At 33.5% G+C, this 22,376-nt stretch overlaps 1 protein-coding gene across 1 annotated transcript in view; it reads right to left on the bottom strand.

The window, feature by feature from the left end:
* The window catches only part of IMPG2 (interphotoreceptor matrix proteoglycan 2), a 105,824-nt gene extending 83,811 nt beyond the window's left edge, over nucleotides 1-22,013 (bottom strand). Inside the window, exons 1-3 of the mRNA XM_077117577.1 lie at nucleotides 21,932-22,013; nucleotides 21,208-21,456; nucleotides 2,841-3,007 (exon numbers count right to left, since the gene is read on the bottom strand). Coding sequence (XP_076973692.1) covers nucleotides 2,841-3,007; nucleotides 21,208-21,456; nucleotides 21,932-22,013 — 498 coding nt within the window. The remainder of the gene's footprint in view (nucleotides 1-2,840; nucleotides 3,008-21,207; nucleotides 21,457-21,931) is intronic.
* Between the last annotated feature and the right edge of the window lie 363 nt (nucleotides 22,014-22,376).

The following is a 22,376-nucleotide window of genomic DNA, read 5'->3' as shown; positions in this document are numbered from 1 at the left end:
TGAGTAATTTCAACTCATCTCATGGTTTCAATTCTACCTCAAGGATGATAAATCCTAAATAAAAGCTGTATTTACAACCCAAACCACTCTTGGCTTCATACCTAAATATCAATCTATTCAGACTTCACAAAGGCAGCTCAAATCAACACATTCAAAAGTGGGGGTGGGCAACAGTGACTCAGTGGCAGAATTCTTGCCTGCCATGCTGGAAACTGGGGTTCGATTCCCGGAGACTGTCCATGCAAAAAAGAAAAAAAAAAACGTAAACCAATTCTTTCTGCCACACCTACAGAGCTGCTTTTCTGCCTAACTTCTTGGTCCAGTTGCCCATGCAAAAAACAAACAAAAAAAAAACTAAACTAATTCTTTCTGCCACGTCTACAGAGCTGCTTTTCTGCCTAACTGCTTGGTCCAGTCACCAAGCTAGAAACTGAGAGACTTCCTAGGACACTCCCTTACCCTATTCCACTCACCCTCCATTGCAAAGTCCTACTAATCTTGTTTTCTTCTTAAGTTTCTCATGCTCCCCTTTTCTCTCTATGGTCTAGTTAGGACTGTCATCCCCTCTGGCCTGGAGCTTCACAGGATCTTCTTGGTCTCTGCTCCAGCCTTGTCTCCTATTATCCATCCCATGGTATAAAGAAACCATAATGACCTTTCTAAAATTTAAGCCTGTCAGACCAGCCCTGTGCCTCTCCTTCTTACAACCCTTCAATGGTTTTCCATCATCTACAGAGTCAACTCCAAACTTGTTCATCTATCCACTCTCCCAGTCTGATCTTCTGTCACTTCAGCCTACCCTTGTGGTATACTGACCCAAGTCAATCCTTATAAACGCTTGGCTCATGCTGTCCCCTCTGCCTGGAATGCCTATCCCCAACTCCTCCCCATTTAGCTAACTCATATTAATCATTTAAGGTTCAGTCAAGTTAATATCTCACCCCCTTTGTCTGCATATGCTACTTAATAATCACTGAAAGTATATCTCCTGTCTTCACATCCACCCTTACTAAAAGTTTCACTTGTAAGAAACAACTTCCAGTGTAATATCTCAGTACCCTATCGCTATGGTAATACTATCTCTGTATCATATGTATTTGCTGCTCTATCAGCCAATTCTGTATTCCAGACACAATTGAGATAGACACTTCTAATATAAATTAAACATACGTGTATATTTATATAAATGTGTCTATATATATATATGTATATATACTAATTTTTTCATCAAACAACTGTTCCATGTTAGGCACAATTTGTAAAAATGGTAATTACAGACCTTACCTCTTGGAAAAGAGACTTGGGTTTTGGATTTAACTCCAGCTCATCTAGTTTTATGATACAGGATAAGAAAATTAACTCTGATATTTAATGTCCTTATCTGAAAAAGGAGGCATTACTAACTCCTTATAGGGTTGCTGCTATTTGATATAATGTTTTTAATGGGCTTAAAACATGACTTGGTACCTAGGAGATACTGAATAGATAGTAACTACTCTCACAATTATTAATGCTGAGCAGTTAAAAATGTGACAAAAAATATGCAATATCTTGGCTTAAAATGTAAGCCACTATGATTAAAAGTTGAATTAATTTTAAAACATGCAAAAACCTACACACCTTCAAAATAGAAGCCTGCAAAATTTGTATTGAGTCCATGTTTATCAGCCCACCCTTCTCTCCCAAACTTGTTCCCACTTATTGAGCTCACTCCTCTGTAGGACCAACAGCTAAAATAAAATACTAGCATGCCCGTAGAAAAATAAAATTAAAATAGTAGAAAAATAGAATTTTTTATTACTTTAAGATGTACTAATCTGATTTAAGTAGATCCAAACAAAAAATATCTCAGAGTTACTCAGTCAATAGTTCTTTTCTCAGTCCTTCTAAGATATATAATACTTAGTATTTAAGATGCTATTTGCAAAGTTTATAAATTACAGCAAATAGGAAAAAGACATTGTGGCTATTGCATATGCACCTTGAATTTAATTAAACAAACTCCTATTCTATATCTACTATGTCATGGGAATGAAAAAATAAACAAATATGACATAATCCTTGCCCTTTGGCATGTAACCTAGTAGAGGAATTAATCACATACAAACTAATAATAACAAAATGCAAGAAGCTCAATATTAAAGAATGAATAAAGAATTATGGGAGGTAATTCCGCTGGGCTGGGGGTTGATTTCCCACAAGGGAAGTTACATATGAGGAAATGTAGGACTTAAACAGATGGACAGGGCAGGATACAGGGCATACCAGACAGCATAAAAAAGGTGTCACAGTGTCTTAAGTTTCATTTCCTGGTCACAGATATATGCATGTTACATGAAAGAGGACAGGTGACCACGTAATTTATCTGTAAGAATGCTTATTTATCCTTTGGTAAGAATAAACTAATAACCAAGACAAGAAAAATAATTAAGCAAATTGATCAATTAGAATCATAATTATATTTTAATAAACATTTATTCAATGAACTACATCCTCTGTATTTGAGTCACTGATACCTACTCTGGATTGATATGTATAACTTTGGCAAAAAATGTTTGACTGTCACAGATTTAAGTTCTTAACCTTAACCTTGGCTAAGTATTATTTCCAAATATTTATATTTATAAATTAAGGTTGAGGCTCTTATTGGGTTAAAAATATTTATTATCAAAGCCAGAGCTAGGGATACAAAGACGAGAGCATGACCTGGAGCAACTCACTGGGATAGCCTAATTCACTGAGAGAGTGATTGGGACTTACACTTAATCTTTCTTCCTTCAGGCCTTAGTTGTAGATACACATCCCTACAACATTCCAACAATTCCTGTGACTACACTTACCTTCATGATTAAGCTTCTATGTGCCACAGACTGACTAAAATTCATGCCCATTTCAAATATACTTGTGATTTCATTCTCACACAGATTCATCCAATGACGGTATTCTTCAACCCCAGGAAGTCGATCCCAAAAAGTCTTGAAAGCTTCCCACACGGCTTCCTGACACACTGAGAGATGGACAAAGAGATATTATTATGAAAAGCTAACACGTTTTGGGTTGTCACGATGATCATGGACTGATTCATTCAGTATCCCCTGAGGCATTCCTTCTCCCAGTGTCCTTTCTGAAGGGACATGGGAACGATTCTCAGAATGATTCTCAAAGCTCTCCTCTATGTCCATTTTAAACTTCAGATAGAAAGAGAATTGGTTCCCCTCACTCCTTTTCCTTAGAAAGGGGTTAATACATTCCAGAATATGCAGGAGTTTTTCCTATCTCTTTAAAAAAAAAATCCATGTTTATGCTTTGTAAAAGTGGAACTGATGTTGAATATACTGTATTTAATGCAGTGGTTGCTGTGATTTTGATATTACTTGATGTTTTCAAATGTTCTCCTGAAGTTACTTAGATACAATGTCACTTCTCTAAACACCAGCTTTTCAGCCTCTCAAGGTGGCTTACAAAGGGGACAATGTTACTTATAAATGGCCTGGAACATTTTTGGCAAAATACAGTGACATAACTCATTACATCCACTCCTTCAAAACTCTTTGTCACATATCTCTGATAAAAATAGGAGTATTAAACTTTTCCCCAGAGCTCATCGGAATCTGAAGCTACTGTTATAAAATCAGGAAGATAATACTCATCTGAAGTCAACACTCCTAAGTCACTATGCTTCACATCAGAAAACAGAAGATAATGATCAGTATTCCAAAGTATGAAATCTAAAAGAGTACTAAACAGGCTGTCTGTGCATTTTGGATAGCACTGAGGATGTCATTATTCTATAACCACTTCAGTGGCCAGATAGAGGACACTGTGATCAATAGATTGGGATGGGAGGGAGGAGGAGAGTGGTGAGAGAGAAAGATGGATATAAACGAAAAAAAGAGATCAAAGAAATTACTTCACATCTCAAGAAGACTGAATACTTATCAGACATTATGTTGAGGTAGAACCCCTAGACTCAGAGTCAGAGTCTAGCCCTACTTCACCACTTACTAGCTTGATAATTATGGGTAATTTATTTAGTTATCAAAAATTTCAAGGTACTCAACTTCCTTTTCTTAATGGGATGAATAATTGCTGCCTTACCTACCTTATCTGTGAAAATATTTTGTAAACTAAAAAGTGCTATATTAATATCAGATGTGATACTGCATTCTCTTTTACAGTTTAATAGAAGAAGATGGTCTAAGTCAGAAAACAGCTCTTAAGCTGTAACATGGTTTTAAATACATGAGTATTCTCAACTGACTTTTCAGGATTAAACTGAATCCTAGATTACAAACTTAACTTTCAGTGAACCAACTGCATTTTTATCATTGTTTTATAGAACTTTTGACCATAAAGTACCCAGTAAAGTCTGACTGGGACTGATTGAGGCAAAGCTGACTCACTTGTAGATTCATATTTCTTCTTTTCTTCTTTCTGAAACTTGAAAATGAAGGTTAACTAAAACTAGAATATGCAAAGGTGAAAGCCTGGTTTGGTGGAAACAAACAAAAAATGAATGTCTCTAGAGTCTGGTTATGAAATGAGGTGATTCCAAGAAAGTATAAAATATCTTATGGAGCCAAATAATTGTATATTCTTGAGGAAAGGAAAACAAATCTCAATCCCTTTTGCACACTGTGCACAAAAAAATAATTTGAAATGTAAAAGCTTAATACTGTGATGGTTATAATAGAAAACATGGAAAAATATCCACATGAGTTGAGAATAGGCAAAGCTTTCATAGACAGGACAAGTAACCAATGCTAAAAGAGAAAAGATCCGATAAATTAGACTTCATCAAAACTAAAACTTCTGTTCATCAAAAGACACCATTAATCAAAATGAATAGGAAAGCCATGTCCCTAGGAGAAAATATTAAATATATATATATAACAAATAACTGCTATTTAGAATATTTAAATAATTCCTAAATTCACTAATAGAAAAGCAATCACCCAGTTTTAAAAGTAGGTAAAAGATTTTATTTCACAATGGAAGAGATGCAAATGGCCAATGGGCACATGAAATAGTGCTCACCATTACTCATCTTCAGAGAAACGTAAATCAAAATATCTACATACTGAGCAATCAATTGTATAAAATGGTTGGACTGTACTGTGTGAATATTTCTCAATAAAAAATACTTTTTAAAAAAAAATGGGAAGCAGAGAAGGCAGTGTTGAAAGGGAACTTTATAGCCCTAAATACTTACATTAAAAAGGAAGAAAGAACTAAATCAAAAACTTAACTGCACACCTGAAGGAACTTGAAAAAGAAAAGCAAACTAATTCCAAAGCAAACAGAAAGAAGGAATAAAGATTTCTGCTTTAAAAATAAAGCAGGAATTAATTAAATTGAAAAAAAATAGGGAAAATCAACAAAACAAAAAGTTGGTCGAGAAGATCAATAAAATTGACAAACATTTAGCTAAAATGACAAAGAAAAAAGAGAGAAGATGCAAATAAATAAAATTAGAAGCAAGAGGGGGGACATTACTAGTTACCCCGTCAGAATAAAAAAGGTCATAAAAGGATACTATGAACATGTTTGCCAACAAATTAGACTACTTAGATGAAAAGGACAATTTTCTAGAAACACATGAAAAACCTACACTGTCTCTAGACAATTGTGAATAATGCCACTGTGAACATTGGTGTGCAGGTTTTTGTTCCCATCCCTGTTTTTCATCCCCCAAAGTTCTGTTTGGTTCCTTTCAAATTTTTCTAATTCCTCTTTTTGCTCATGCATCATCTTCTTGATTTCCTTTAGTCTATGTCCGTGTTTTCCTTTAGCTTACTGAACTTATTTAGACAGCTTTGGTCAGTTGTTCCAATGTCTGAGTTTCCTCTATTGTTTTAATTTATTCATTTGAATGGATCATCTCTTATCCTTCGTTTCCATTACTTGTAGTCTTTTGTTGATGTCTGGGCATTTGATTATATTGATATGTTAACTCTGGAAAGAAATTCCCCCATTTATCTAAGGTTTTATTTATGGGCTAATTATGATAAGCAAACTCATAATAAAATCTAGAATATAGGTTACCAAGGGATAGAATGAGGAGTAGGTGCTTAATTTTTGCAGAATTTTTAAGTAAGTTGAATACACATGTCTGGAAATGCATAGAGGTAATGGTAGCACATTGTGGTGGGTATAATTAAGCACTGAATTATTGAATTATGCATGTGATTGTGATTGAAAGGGAATGTTTAGAGTCGTGTAGGTCACTAGAAGGAAAGCAAGAGGATAAACATGGGACTGCATGACACAGTGAGCCCTGTTGTGAATGATGACTATGATTAATAGTACAAATACAAGAATGTTCTTTCATGAGCTAGAACAAATGTATGTCACTAATTCAAGGAGTTAATAATGGAGTGGTATATAGGAAAAATGTACCATAATGCGAACAATGGACTATAATATTAATATTATTTTAACACTGTAACAAATGTATCACACCAACATTAAGAGTCAGTAATGGAGGGAGTAAAGGATATGGGGTTTTGTTTTTTGAGAAATGAAATTGTTCTAAATTAATTGCAGTGATAAATGCAAAACTGTGATTATACTGTGAGCCACTGATTGTGTACTTTGGATGGATTGTATATGTGAATATATCTATAAAATTGCATTTTAAAAATAAAAATGAAATTGTAAAACATCTATACACAAATTAGAATGGCTGAATTTTTTTAATGGAAAATACCAAATTTTGGCATCGATCTGGAGCAACCAGAACTCAATTTTTGGTGGGAGTGCATAACAGAAAAAACCACTTTGGAAAAAGAATTCTACTAGTTTCTTATACAACTACAAACATAAAAACCTTTGACCCAACAATCCACTTCCTGCACATTCACTCAAGAAAAATATAAATAAATATTGACAGAAAGACTTATGTTCAATGCCAGAGTGGTTTCATGCATAATAACTAAGCAATGAAAATAACCCATCAATGGGAAAATGAATACACAAAAAGTAATACAGTCATATAAAGGAATAGAAAGGAACAAATTACTGATTCACACAACATGGATGAATCTCAAAACATTAGGTTGAGTGAAAGAAGCCTTACACAAAAGATGACACATTATTCTATTTATACACAATAATAGATAGATGAAACTAATCTATGGTTAAGAAAAAAAATAGAGAAGTGCTTGCCTATAGCAGGTAGGAGAGGATTGTCTAGGAAAAGACATGAGGGAACTTTCTGGAGTTATAATATTCTGAAATGTAATAGAGCTTTGGGTTATGGTAATGTGGACATTTGCTAAAACCCACCATGGTATGCTTAAAATTCATACATTTCACTCTATATACATTTCACCTTAAAAATATTAACTTGTAAACTCTAGGTGGTGGGAATATGGGTGTTCACTATAACATTCTTTCAACTTCTCTGTATGTTTAAAATTTTTCATAACAAGTCAGAAAAACATTATTGTGTGGTGAGGAAACACAGTTGGAATAATCTGGGGGAACATCCAGGTAGACCACTAAAATAATTAAACCATTCACTAAACAAGTAAACAAGCAAGCAACAATAACAACACCCAGAGGAGAAACTAGTACCAAGGATTGCTGCAATATTTAATCCACGACATCCAGCTTCTAAAAAAAAATATTATAAGGCATGCAAAGAAACAGGAAAATATGTACTATACACCAAGGAAAAAACAGGTAGCAAAGACTGCCTTTAACAAGGAACAGATTTTGGATTTAACAGGTAAAGACTTCAGCACATAAATATGTTCAAAGAACTAAAGGAAAATATAATTAAAATAGTAAAGAACAGTGTGACGATGATATTGCATCAAATAACAAATATGAATAAAAAGACATTATTTTAAAATTGAAATTCTGGAGTTTACAAGTACAATAACTGAAATTAAAAATTTACTTAAGTGGCTCACAATTATATTTGAACTGGCAGAAGAGTTAGCAAATTTGAAGACAGACCTAGACAGATAGTACTATCTGAAGAACAGAAAGAAAAGAGAATTAAGAAAATGAGCAAAGTCTCCAGAAGAATGTTGGGCACCACTAAGTGCACCAGTCCATGCCTAATGGAAGACCAGAAGGAGAGGAGAGAAAAAGGGAAGCAGAAAAAAACACATTCAAAAAAATAATGTCCAAAACTTCCAAAATTTATTGAAAAATATTAATCTATACATCCCCAAAGTTCAATGAACTCCAAGTAGGATAAACATAAAAGGATCCACAAAGGGACACATAGTAAAAATGCTGATAGTTAAAGACAAGGAGAAAATCTTGAAGTCAATAAGAGAAAAAATGATCTATCACCTGAAAGGACCCCAGTAAGATTAAGAGCTGACTTCTCAAGAAAAAAACAGAGACAAGAAGGCAGTAGGATAACATAATCAAAGAATCCCAAAGGGGAAAAAAAAAGGTTAGTCTAGAATACTACATCCACACAAATTATCTTTCAAAAATGAAGATGAAATAAAGACATTACCAGATGAATTTGTTGCTAGAATATTCATTTTATTAGAAATACTAAAGGAAGTTCTTCAGGCGGAAATTGCAGAAATAGTCATTCGAATCCACGTGAATAACAAAGAGCACTATTAAAAATAATTATGTAATTAGAAAACATGGTATAAATGCATTTTCTTCTCCTTTCTTGTCTTAACTGATTTAAAAAGCAATTGAATAAATCAATATGAATATAGTGTAATGTTGAACTAATAACATATAGAAAAGCAATAAATTTGTCAATAACAGCATAAACAAGATGGGTGGGAGCAAAGCTGTTTTGGACCAAGGAAAGAACTCTAAATGGTAACTCAAATCCACAGGAACAGGTGAAGGGAACCCAAAATGATAATAAAGGAGGTAGAGGTTTATTAAATTCTTGCTGTCCTTCTCTTCTCATCTTCTTTAAAAGAAAAAATTTTACAGAGTACTTATAACAATGTAATGTTGGGCTGTAATACTTATACATATAATATGTATAACAATAATATCACAAAAAGGCAAAAAAGGAATAGAGCTTTATAGGAATAACATTTCTATATCTCACTGGAATTAAGTTATTATAAACATGAAGCTGATTTTAATGTTAAGATGTATAGTAAAAACTAACATGGCAGGCATAAATTCAACTATATTGAGGATAACATTAAATGTGAATAGATTAACAATCTAATCAAAAGTTAAGGAAACAAATAGAATTAAAATAAAGGGTGGAAAAAGATATAGTATGCAAATGGTAATCACAAGAAAGCTGCAGTGACTATAATAATATAAAAAAAAAGACTTTCAAACAAAAAATGTTACTAGAGATAAAGAGGGACAGTTTAAAATGATGAGTGGGTCAATCTATTAAGAAGATATAATAATTATAAATATACAAGCACCTAATAACAAAGCAACAAAATACATGACACTAAAACTGATGGAAATGAAGGGAGAAATAGAAAACTCAACATTAAACTAGAGACTTCAATACCCTAACTTTCAATAATGTATATAACCAGAAAGAAGATCAACAAAGAACTGCAAGACTTAAACACAATAAAACAACTAGACCTAACAGCTATAGAATACTCCACCCAGCAGAGTAGAATATACATTCTTCTCAAGTGCACATGGACGCTCTCTAGGGTAGACCACACACTAGACCACAAAACAAATGTCAATAAATTTCAAGGAGATAAATAGTGCAAGGTATGTTCTCTGAAAACAATACAATGATAGTAGAAATCAATAACATAAATAAATTTGGAAAATTCAAGAATATGTGGAAACTAAACTACACAGTCTAAAATGCATGGGTCAAGGAAGAAATCAAATGGGAAATTAAAAAGTACTTTCTTATGGATGAAAACAAGTGCCAAAATTAAAGGATGCAGTTCAGTGGTAGAATGCACACCTTCCATGCCGGTAACCACACCTACCAGGTTTGATGCCCGGGCCATACACACACACCCCTCAAAAAAAACTTATGGGATGCAGTCAAGGCAGTTCTTGAAGGGAAATTCACATCTATTGAAAAAGAAGAAATATCTCAAATAACCTTACATTCTAATTTAAAACTGGAAAAAGAAAAGCAAATTAAATATAAAGCAAGCAGAAGAAAGGAGATAATAAGGATTAGAGCAGAAACTAGTGAAATAAAGAATAGAAAAACAATAGACAAAGTAAATAAAAACAAAAGTTGGTTCTTTGAAAAGATACATTAAATTAACAATTTTAGTTAGAATGACAAAAAAGAGAGAAATCTCAAAGTACTAAATTTAGGTGTGAGAGAGGAAACATTACTACTGACCTTACAGCAATAAAAACGATTGTAAATAATACCATGAACAAATGTAGTACAATAACTTAGATGAAATGGACTAATTACTAGAAATACACAAATTACTGAAACTGACTCAACAAGAAAAAGACAATCTAAATAGATACATATTCCTGCCAATCCTAAAGAATATCTAGGGCATTATATAAGATTCTACAAAGATTCCATGCACTATGAAACTCTTTAAAAAGATGTATAACAAATAAAGAGATCAAATTAGTCATTGAAAAACTACTCACAAAGAAATATTCAAACCAGATAGCATCACAAGTGAATTTTTACCAAACATTTAAAGATGGATTAACACTAATTATTCCCAAAAAAGCAGAAGAGGGCAGAATACCTCCCAACTCATTCCAATATTTCCATGAATGCAAGGTTGGTTTATCTCAAAAATCAATTAATATAATACACCATATCAGTAGAATAAAAAACAAAAGGACGTGATCATCTAAATCAATGCAGAAAAAGCATTTGATAAAATCCAACACCCTTTCATGATACAAACTGAACATACTAAGAATAACGAGAAATTTCCTCAACCATAAAAGTTGTTTACAATTATGAAGAGATGGAAACAGCCAAAATGTTCATCAACAGATTAGTAGCTATACAAACTGTAACATATACATACAATGGAATACCATGCAGCTGTAAGACAGAATAAAGTTATGAAGTATGTAACAACATGGATGGAACTTAAGGGCATTAAACGGAGTGAGATTAGCCAGAAACAAAAGGACAAATACTGTATGGTCTCACTGATATGAACTGACATTAGTGAATAAACTTGGAGAATTTCATTGGTAGCAGAGATCATCAGGAGATAGAAATAGGGTAAGATATTGGGTAATTGGAGCTGAAGGGATACAGATTGTGCAACAGGACTGAATGTAAAAACTCAGAAATGGACAGCACAATACTACCTAACTGTAATACAATTATGTTAAAACACTGAATGAAGCTGAATTTGAGAATGATAGAGGGAGGAGAGCTGGGGGGCACAAATGAAATCAGAAAGAAAGATAGATGATAAAGACTGAGATGGTATAATCTAGGAATGCCTAGAATGTATAATGATAGTGACTATATGTACAAATTTTAAAAATGTTTTTGCATGAGGAAGAACAAAGGAATGTCATTACTGCAGGGTGTTGAAAATAGATGGTAATCAGTATTTTAAAATTTTAACTTGTGTGAGACTAAAGCAAAAAAATGTTTATTTGGTACAAAATTTATATTTTGACTAGTGCATTTCCTAATATAACTTATGTAGACAGCTTAACTGAACACCATTAGTACTTGGATCCTTGGGTAGGACATGAGATTTTGTTGGTTTGTCCAGAATGTTGCCCTGATAAATCCTAGAGCAATTTGAACAGTGAATAAAAAAGTATTTGCAAAGTTCCCTTTGGGGAATGATGAGAAAGGGGGAAAATTCAACTTTCCCAAGTTGAATTCTTGATATTCTCACAAAAGTGCAGACAACCAAAGCCATAGGCTGAGCTTCCAATCTTGGGGTTTGTTCATATGAACCGTAACCCCACAAAGGATAGGTCGAGCCTACTTAAAATTAGACCTAAGAGTCACCCCCAAGAGAACCTCTTCGTTCTCAGATGTGGCCTCTCTCTCCAGCCAACACAACAAGCAAACTCACTGCCCTCTCCCTCTCTACATAAGACATGATTCTCAGGGGTGTGGACCTTCCTGGCAATATGGGACAGAAATCCTAGAATGAGCTGAGACTCGGCATCAAGGGATTGAGAAAACCTTCTCAACCAAAAGGGGGAAGAGCGAAATGAGACAAAATTAAGTGTCAATGACTGACAGATTCCAAACAGAATCAAGAGGTTTTCCTGGAGGTTATTCTTACGCATTAAACAGTTATCACCTTGTTAGTCAAGATGTAATGGAGAGGCTGGAGGGAACTGTCTGAAAATGTAGAGCTGTGTTCCAGTAGCCATGTTTCTTGAAGATGATTGTATAATGATATAGCTTTCACAGTGTGACTGTGTGATGGTGAAAACCTTGTGTCTGATGCTCCTTTTATCTACCTTAACAGATGAGTAAAGCATATGGAATAAAAATAAATAATAGGGGGAACAAATGTTAAAATAAATGTAGCTTGAAATGCTAGTGATCAATGAAAGAGAGGGGTAAGGGGATGGTATGTATGAATTTTTTTCTGTTTTCTCTTTATTCCTTTTTCTGAATAGAGGCAAATGTTCCAAGAAATGATTATGATGATGTATATGCAACTATGTGATGATATTGTGAATTACTGATTATATATGTAGAACGGAATGATCAAAAGTTAAGAATGTTCGCGTTTGTTTGGTGTTTTTTGGTATTTTTTAAAAAATTAAAAAATTAATTAAAAAAAAAAAAGGTGACCAAGGGCATTTACAAAAACCCTGCAGCTAACATCATACTTGATGATGAAAGATCATGTTGTCTTCGTTCCCCAGCTGCTATCACAAATGCCGCATAATAGGTTGTATTAGCAACAAACTTTTATTGGCTCATTATTTGAGAGGATAGAAGGCTGCTTCTTCCTGGGGTTGGTAGCATTCTGGCCAGCAGTACTTGGGTTCCTTAGCTTTCCCATCTCAATGGCAATGTCCTCTCCTTTCTCTTCCAGTTTCCAGTGACTTCCAGCTTCTCTTTAAGGCCTCCGGTGATAGGATTCAGACTCATCCCTGATTCAGTTGACCACACCTAATAAAAATAGCATCTTCAAAAGGTCCTACTTATAACAGGCTCACACTCACAGAAATGGATAAGAACGTGTTTTTACTGGCATGCGTAATTCAATCTATTATAGATACTTTACCCCTAAGTTCAGGAACAAGACAAGGATGTCTGCGCTCACCAATCTATTCAGCATTATACTAGAGTCTCTAGTCTGGGAAATCATGCAAGAAAAAGAAATGAAAGCCATCCAAATGGGAAAGGAAAAAGTAAAGGTATTTCTATTTGTGGATGACATGAACTCACATATAGAAGATCCTAAGAAATCCACTACAAAACGAATTGATAAACAAGGTTATCAAGGTTGCATAATACAAGATTGATAAACAAAAATCAATTGCATTTCTACAGACTTGCAACTAATGATCCAAAATTAAAATTAAGAAAAGGATTTCATTTACAATAGCATCAAAAATAATAAAATAGTTAGTAATAAATTTAACAAAACAACTGCAAAACTTATACTCAGAACACTACAGAACATTGCTGATAAAAAAGTTGGAATAGGCATAGCCCAAATACCCCTAAAGAGTGGGAGAAAGATCAAAGGTGATGGTAGAGTTATTCAGAGAAGGTAGGGTTTAACAAATGAGTATGGTTGCTGAATTATTATATTAATATTTCTTTTAGTTTCCAGTATTTTAGAGCATCTAGGAGTAAAAACCTAAAATTGTAGAATTGAAACCCATACAAAACTCTGAAATCTGCTCTTGTTGCGATGTGCTTTGAAATTTATTGCTTTTTTGTATATACATTATTTTTCTCAAAAAAGAGAAAAAACTTGATTGTGATGATAACAGCTATAAGATGATGTTGTGAACCATTGATTGTATTCTTTGGATAATTACATGGTATTTGAATATATAATATAAATCAATAAAAAATATTTTAAAATTAAAAAAAACATTTTGCTGTAAGAAACTGAACAAATTCTAGATAAATGGAAACCTTCTCACGTTCATAGATTAGAATACTTAATATTGCTAAGATGGTAATACTTCCCAAACTGATATACAGATTCAGCAAAATTCCTACCATAATTCCAGCTGGCTTCTTTATATAATTCATATGAAATTGCAATGGACCCATAATAGTCCAAACAAAATTGCAAATGCAAATGAAGAGCAAATAGGAGAATTCACTTAGGAGTCTGATTCCCGGCAAACACCATCACGATCTTTCAGACAAGCTTTTACTGACAGGCCTCAAGGAGGAAAGCTGCCTTTCCAACATTAGATTTGATGCACAGCTAGTGCATTGCAGTCTTTGAAGGGAATTGCATTCAAGGACTCAGGTTTCCCTGGCTGATCATGCTATTTCACATAATCTGAATTCCTAGCCAAGGCCCTCCTCTGATGCCTCTGCTGAGACCTCCTTTTCAGGGGAGGTGTGGGAGATTTTGAAGACAATTTTTTCCACCATGACTCAGTCCTCAGTACTTTTCCTCTTCCTCTCCCTTACTTCCAGGTCCATGAAATGGCAGCAGCTTTTCATTTGCTGCTCTCCTGCCAATGAGACATGTTCCATATCTGCACTAATCCATCTGACCCTCATCTTGTGGTCCTATTCCATACTAGAAAATGAAACCGAGTCGGGGCTGGCACCTTCTATGCTCTAACTTCTTGCTTATATTATCACTGTAAGTCATTAAATGCTTAACTGTTACTTTCATTTGGGCTTGTTGTCTTACCCACTTTTGATACACGGTAGCTTAGCTCAGCCCTCTCAGCTTGGCTCACTTCTTGACACTCATGTTTCCCAATTTCAAAACTTACTACAAAGCAATAGTAATCGAGATAGTGTGGTAATGTCAATGAAATGGAATACAGAGTACAGAAATAAACTCATGTATCTATGACAAAATGATTTTTGACAAGGATGACAAGATCATTCAAGAGGGAAAGAATAGTCTTTTAAATAAATGGTGCTGGGACAACTAGATAGCCACATGCAAATGAATGAAGTTGGATCCTTTCCTCACACCATATACAAAAATGAACTTAAAATGGATCAAAGACCTAAATGTAAGAGCTAAAACTATGGCACTCTCAGGAGAAAACACAGAGGTAAACATTCATGATCTTGTACTTGGCAATAGAGTCTTAAATATGACTCCAAAAGTATGAACCTCTATAACAAAAAATAGATAAACTGGTCTTCATCAAAATTAAAACTTTTGTGCTTTAAATAACACCAACAACAACCCACAAAACGGAAGAAAATATGCACATATCATATATCTGGTAGAGGTCCTGTATCCTGAATATATAAAGAACAACTACCACTCAATAATAAAAAGATAAACAACCTAATTTTTAAAACAGCCAAAGGACATGAATATATATTTACCCAAAGAAGATAAACAAATGGCCCCTTAAGGACATCAAAAGATGTTTACCATCATTAGTCACTAGGAAAATGCAAAACAAAAACCACAATGAGATACCATTTCATATCCACTAGGATGGCTAGAAACAAAAAGTCAGATAAGAATAAGTGTTAGTGAAGATGGGGAGAAATCAGAACCCTCAAGCATTATTTATGAAAATGTAAAATAATGTAGCTATTTGGAAAAGAGTATACCAGTTCCTCAAATAGTTAACATAAAGTCACAATATGACCCAACAATTTCACTTGAAGATTTACAGCCAAGAAAAATGAAAACATATGCCTCTGCAAAAATTTTTACAGGAATGTTCATTGCAGCATTATTACAATAGCCCCAAATGCAACTGACAAATAAAAAAATAGAATGAGGCATTCCATAAAATAGAATATTATTCAGTCATATAAAGGAATGAAGTACTAATACATACCACAACATGGATGAACTTTGAAAACATTATGCTAAGTGAGAGAAACCAGTCATAAAACAGTGCACAGAGACAAAAAGTAGATAGATTGTTGGTTAGGTTTAGGCCTGGGGGTTAAGGGGATGATAGCTAAAAGTAATTGGGTTTCTTTTTGGAGGGGATGAAAATGTTCTAAAATTAACTGTGGAGATTGGTTGTGCATAGCTATAAATATAGTAAACCCAATGAGTTGTTCACTAAATGGGTGCTTTATATGATATGAATTGGACCTCAATAAAGCCGTTTTTTAAAAAAGCAATTCCCTTTGGAAAGGTAAAGCAACCTTAATTTCATCTATTCAATGGCTTTCTATTGGGAGCTATGTGACAAGAAGGTCTGATTAATTAACTTGGAATAGAAATCAGAGAATTATATTTTGATAGAGAGTGGGGAGGGGGAGTCTGAAGCTCAGAAAGGGAAAACCTAGATAGGACACTGCAGGCAGTAGAGAGAATACGAAAATCAGCATTATTCTAAGGAAAGAGGTATCAAGAAGTGCAAGAATCCACCACAGACATATGCCACATATTTCACTATTTGGCCTATGTTTTAGTCTACCAAAGCTTCCAGAATGTAACACACCAGAGATGGATTGGGGATTTATCTAATTAAAAGGGATTTATTTAGTTAAAAACGTATGGTTCTTCAGAGGAAATACAGCTAACTTTCGTCTGAAGTTCTCTGTTACATGGGAAGGCACAGAGCGTCTGCTAGCTTTCTCTCTGGCTTCTAGGTTCCAACGGCTTTCCCTGGAGCAATTCCTTTCTGCATCTCCAAACGTCACGGCTGAGCTATGAGTGCTGAAAGGAGGTGTGCTGACCTGCTTGGGCTATGCTGCATTGAGCTTGCTTCTGACCTCTCTCTTTTAAGCCCCAGCAAATTAAATTAAACATCACTCATTGCAGAAGGTACTCTCCATAGCCCACTGCAGATGTAATCAACCAAAAGTGAATTTCACATGCTAATGATTCAAGCCCACAGCAACAGACCTAGGCACATCACCTGGCCAAGTTGACACCTAAATCTAATTACCACAGCCTATAACTAGAACTGTTCAAAATCCCATAAAACAAATTTAGAGTATAGCCTTCCCATCCTTGTCATGTAATTTCCATGTAGCCTTTAATTACTGCTAAAGAGGACTTTTATTTCCTAGAAGATAAGTAATCTACAAATGTCTCACTCCTGGCAGAAATAACCTAACCTGGAAACTGGTGAGGAAAGAAAAAATATTAAGACAACTTTCTGAAGAAGGAAATGCCAGTGTCCAATATGTCTTTAATCCTGTTAGTAGGGCCCCAGCTTTGCATCTTATTTATCCAGTATATAGAAATCCAGTATGGAGCAAAGAGTTTTTTAGGATAATATGTTTTCCTTTTAGAATTGTGGAATGCAAAGCATGTGGAGTGGTTAATTTGATACAATAAGGCCAGAAAAGAAATATAAGATATGCAAATTGGAAAACAAGAAGTAAAATAGCCTTTATTGGCAAATAGAATTTTGTTTATGTAAAAAATCCTAAGGAATCCGCAAAAAAAGCTACTAGAACTATGGAGTGAATTTAGCAAACTTTCAGAATAAAAGATCAATAAACAAAACTCAGCTGTATTTCTTATACTAGCAAGGGACGATCAGAAAATTTTAAAATACTATTACAAAAGCATGAAATCCTTACAGATATTCTGACAGAAGATATGATGCAAGACCTATACATTGAAAATTATAAAACATTATTGAGAAAAATTGAAGAAGACCTAAATAAATGGAGGGATAAATCATATTCATAGATCAGAACACTCAGTGTTATTAAGATAACAATTTTCTCCAAATTGATCTACAGACTCAATACAATCCCAATTAAAATAGAAGCAGCCTTTTTTGGGGGGGAGAAATTGGCAAGCTGATTTAAAAATTTATTTGGAATGCAAAGGATCTGGTACAGACAAAAAAAATTTGAAAAGAATAAAGTTGAAGAACTTATACTTTCTGACTCAAAAGACTTAAAAAGCTACAGTAATCATTCAGTATTACAATGGCATAAAAATAGACAAACATCAATGGAACAGAATGAAGCGTGCAGAAAGACCCACTATATAAGGAAGATTGATTTCCAACAATGGTGCAAAGGCAAGAAAGGATCATCTTTTTAAGAAATAGTCCTAGAACAATTAATTACAATAGTACTGGGTATCCATGTGCAAAAAAATTCAACTTTGACCCATACTTTGCATTTTATATAAAAATTAGCTCAAAATGACCCATGCTTTACACTGTATATAAAAATTAGCTCAAAATAAATCAAAGACCTAAATGTAAAACCTAAAACTATAAAACTTCTACAGGAAAAGGCAGGAGAAAAATTTTTGTGACCCTGGTTTAGGCAAACTTAGAAAACCAAAAACATGACATGGAAAAAGAAAATCTGTAAATTGGGCTTTATAAAAATCGAAAACTTCCCATCTTCAAAAGACATCGTTTAAAAAAAGAAAAGTCAAGTCAAGATTGGGAGAAAATATTTTCAAAGCATATCTGACAAACTGGTATCTAGAATACAAAAAGAACTGTTATAACTCAATAATGATACAAACAACCCACTTTTTTGATTAATGGGCAAAAGATTTGAACAGCCTCTTCATCAAAGAATTGTGAACAGAAAATAAGCACATGAAAAGATGATCAACCTGATTAGTTATTAAGGAAATGCAAATTAAAACTACAATGAGATCACTTCACACCTACAAATATAGCTAAGATTTAGAAGACTGACCATGTCACGTACTGCAAGGATGTGGAGAAACTGGAACCCTAATACATTGCTGGTAGGAATGTAAAATTGTACAACCACACTGGAAAATACTTTGACAATTTCTTATAAATTTAAACATACAACCTCCATGTGACCCAGTCATCCCTAAGTTTTTATTCAGTGGAAATAAAAACACATGTTCAAAGACTTGTACCCAAATGTTCATGACAGTTTTATTTGTAATCACCAATAATCTGAATGCAACCCAAAAATCCCAAATTGTGAAATATTCACAAATGGAATACTACCCAACAATAAAATGTAACAAAGTATTCAGACAGACAGACACACACACACACACACACACACAAACCACGGACTAATCTTAATATAATTACACTGAGTAAAAGAAGCCAGACGCCCCAAAATAAATATACTATTTTGATTCCATTTATATGTAAAACTTAGACAATGCAAAATACTATATAAAAGAAAGTAGGTCAGCAGTTAAGGGATGGAGGGAATACACGTGAGAAATTATGAGTGATAAATTCATGATCTTAACTGTAGTGATGGTTTCCAGGGTAAATACATTTGCCAAAACTAATCTAATTTATACTTCAAATATGTGCAGTTTATAAGCCATAAAATAAACCTCAAAGAAGCTGCATGTTGAAGGTCCAACCATAAATGCAATGTTTTTAAAAGAGAGGACAAGACAATTACATTCCACTCTAAGTACCCTAAATATCTGCTCAATTTTGCAAATTAAGTTAAAATACTGTTGGTTTCTTGGTTAAATAAAGATACTTTTCAAATTTTGTTCCAACAAATAGTAATCGATGCCAAAATTCTCTATGAAGGAAAAATTGGGCAAACAGATTGAATTACCTTAGTGAAAAGAAGTAAGATCCTTGGTAGACCACTGAATGAGTCCCTACCTCCAAATTTCAAACATCTGGTACTAAGGGCGTAATTACTTCAAATCTATCTTCTCAAAATCAAGACCTAAGTTGAAATATTCATTTTACCCAATTTTTTAAAGCATTACAAATGAAATATTGACTCTTTACCATGACAGTACCTGTTATATCAACATTGTTATAATCTTGATACTTGTGTGCCAACCATTTTAACTTTTGAGACCCTTTTTAGTGATCCCATTCATAGCATCTGTATTTTAAAATCCATTATTTCAGGAATGCTTTATTTTTCTTTCAGTTAGCTTCTTTTTAAATAATCTCTTTAATCTCTAAAAACTAGAGCAAATCAATTAAAGGACATAACCATATTTCTTAAATAATTTATTTACTCTTCATTATTTAAACAGAAGCTGAGGTATCTAGATACCCTAACAATATTATTTAAATATGTAAGTACTATAAAGTAAAAATGTAGGCAGCAGAAATCATATTTTAATAAATTATTAAATGTCATTCTCATCTTTCTTCAGTTTCTTTACTCTCTTCCCACTCTCTTCAGAATTTTCCATTTCTGGCATATGCCTCTACAGAAAATACCAGCTCAGTGGTTTTCAATAAAAAAAAGTAAAAGGAAAGTTTTTTACTTGGTAATGTTTGATAGCCCCAAAATACAATCAAGAAATAAAAATACACTCAGAAAAAAAAAGATGCTAATACATTGGACCACATAAACAAAAAAATACAATATATAAGTTTATTTAACACCTGATCATTAAATTTTTAATTTATTTTTAAAATTCTTGCTTTAGGGAGCAAGGAAAGGGGAAGAAGAAGGAGAATACAGAAGATAAAATAGCAGTTCAGACTAAAGTTTCCTATAGCCAAGTACCTGGAAAATGTAAGTACTCAATAGATATTTATTGAATAAATGCACGAACAAACAAAACTGAATTCACTATCATTTTGTCACCTATCTCCCCTTTAATTTACTCAGACTGCATTGACATTATAGCTTTTTATTGGTTCTAAAAGCAAAGTTTGGAAGTCTTCCAAATATCTAAAGGATATTGTCACACTTAATATCATGCCCAATTAACTCATTTTGTTTACTAACTATGAGAAACAGAGAATGAATTCACATAATAAAAATGTGTAAGATCAAGGCTAATACTGTTTAATTAAAAACAAACTAAAACGTGTCCCAACTAGAGAGCAATCAGCATCTACTGGTAAACTATAAAATATATAAATGGATTATATTTTCATGCATATAAAATAAATTAGGCAAACAGGTAAATATACCTTTGTAGGCAAATTGCTGTAAGGAAGAAGTAAAAATTATAACTGATTTATTCAGTAACATAAGCTGAACAGCTTGAAAAAGATTTAAAATAATTTCCCTCTTAAACTTTCCTCTGAAATTGTATTAATACTATGTTCTCAACAACTCCTTTGTCCATAGCTAGTAGAAAGTTAATGTTGGCCTCAGTTCCTGCCTGAATTATCACATATTATGAATTATGTGACAATAAATGTCACCGAACTACATTTGAATTTCATGTATAAAGCCCAAGGGTGTACAGCAGTGGGCTTTAGATATTTGCTTACCTCGGACTTTAAAATACTTCACATGGTTTGCCACAACTTCTGTAATACTTTCATCTGGGCAGATTTTTACTCCGTTGGGAAACAGAATGGATCGCCTTCTTCTGAGCAACCATTTTATCTCAGTTTCTCTGTGGTCCAGCTGTTTCTTTTCATTAGACTGAGGATGGTCTATGGATTCCAAGTTGTTCAGGATTAAAGAAACTGCACTCTCAGGTTCTTGGGTCCCCTCTAAAGATAAGTAAGTTTGGGCTACAGAGTGAAAACATAATCAAGACTACTGATAATGAGTAAAGGCATAGTATGAATGTTAGGAAAAAGGAAAACCGATACTTGTGTAACATTTGGGCTTTTAGATCAAAGCTCAAATTATAGACATGCATGCATATCTAAGCAGAAAAGGGGTGAAACATTCAATCTTTTCTCCATTTAATTTCCACTCCTTTATGTCAAGATTGTTAGTTACTGAAGTCAAGTACACATCTAATTTCAACATAAGCAATAAAGGAAAGAAAGGTTTTAGCCAGGAACTACTAACCCTAATAAGGAGGAAAACCCAAAATCAATGGAGAAATTTTAACACAATTTGAAGAAGCAATAACTAAGATTAATAAATTAGTAGTTGATACAATTTCTTGCTGCTAATCACATCAAAGAATTGCTATTTTTAGAAAGAATATACAACAGATAAATGGAAAGATAAAAACAAACATAGATTAAAAAATACCTGTCAATGGAAGGTTTCCTTCTATCAGGACAAATATAAAAATACTCAAAGAAGTCTTCCCAAAAAGAAGAAACATAATCATTTGGGCTAAAATCAAAGGAATGAGAAGGCAAAATTCTTAACTAAGCCCCCAAAGTCTTGTAACTCTCAATAACAAATTGTTAAAAGAAAAGTCTAAGATTTAAAAGTTAACGTTTGAGAATATACAACCATTCAAAAAAACATTATAAATTATCTTAAATAAAATGTTGTATTTTCAAAGGTACCTTTACTTCTTTTCTGAAGTAACCAGCATGCTATGAAAGCAGGAGAGATAAGCTAATTAGAACAGAGGCAAGAGAATTTTATTCTAATCTAGCTAGCTAAGCTCTTTATCACCACTCTCTTGTCTTTAACATAAGGGCCACTTCAGAATGTTTCATGTGTTAATTCACTGAGAATTACA

The sequence above is a fragment of the Tamandua tetradactyla genome, chromosome 10 (genome assembly GCF_023851605.1).
Source record: "Tamandua tetradactyla isolate mTamTet1 chromosome 10, mTamTet1.pri, whole genome shotgun sequence".
Lineage (NCBI taxonomy): Eukaryota > Metazoa > Chordata > Mammalia > Pilosa > Myrmecophagidae > Tamandua > Tamandua tetradactyla.
The sequence above is the reverse complement of the archived record's forward strand: the minus strand, read 5'-3'. Positions and strand labels throughout refer to the sequence as shown.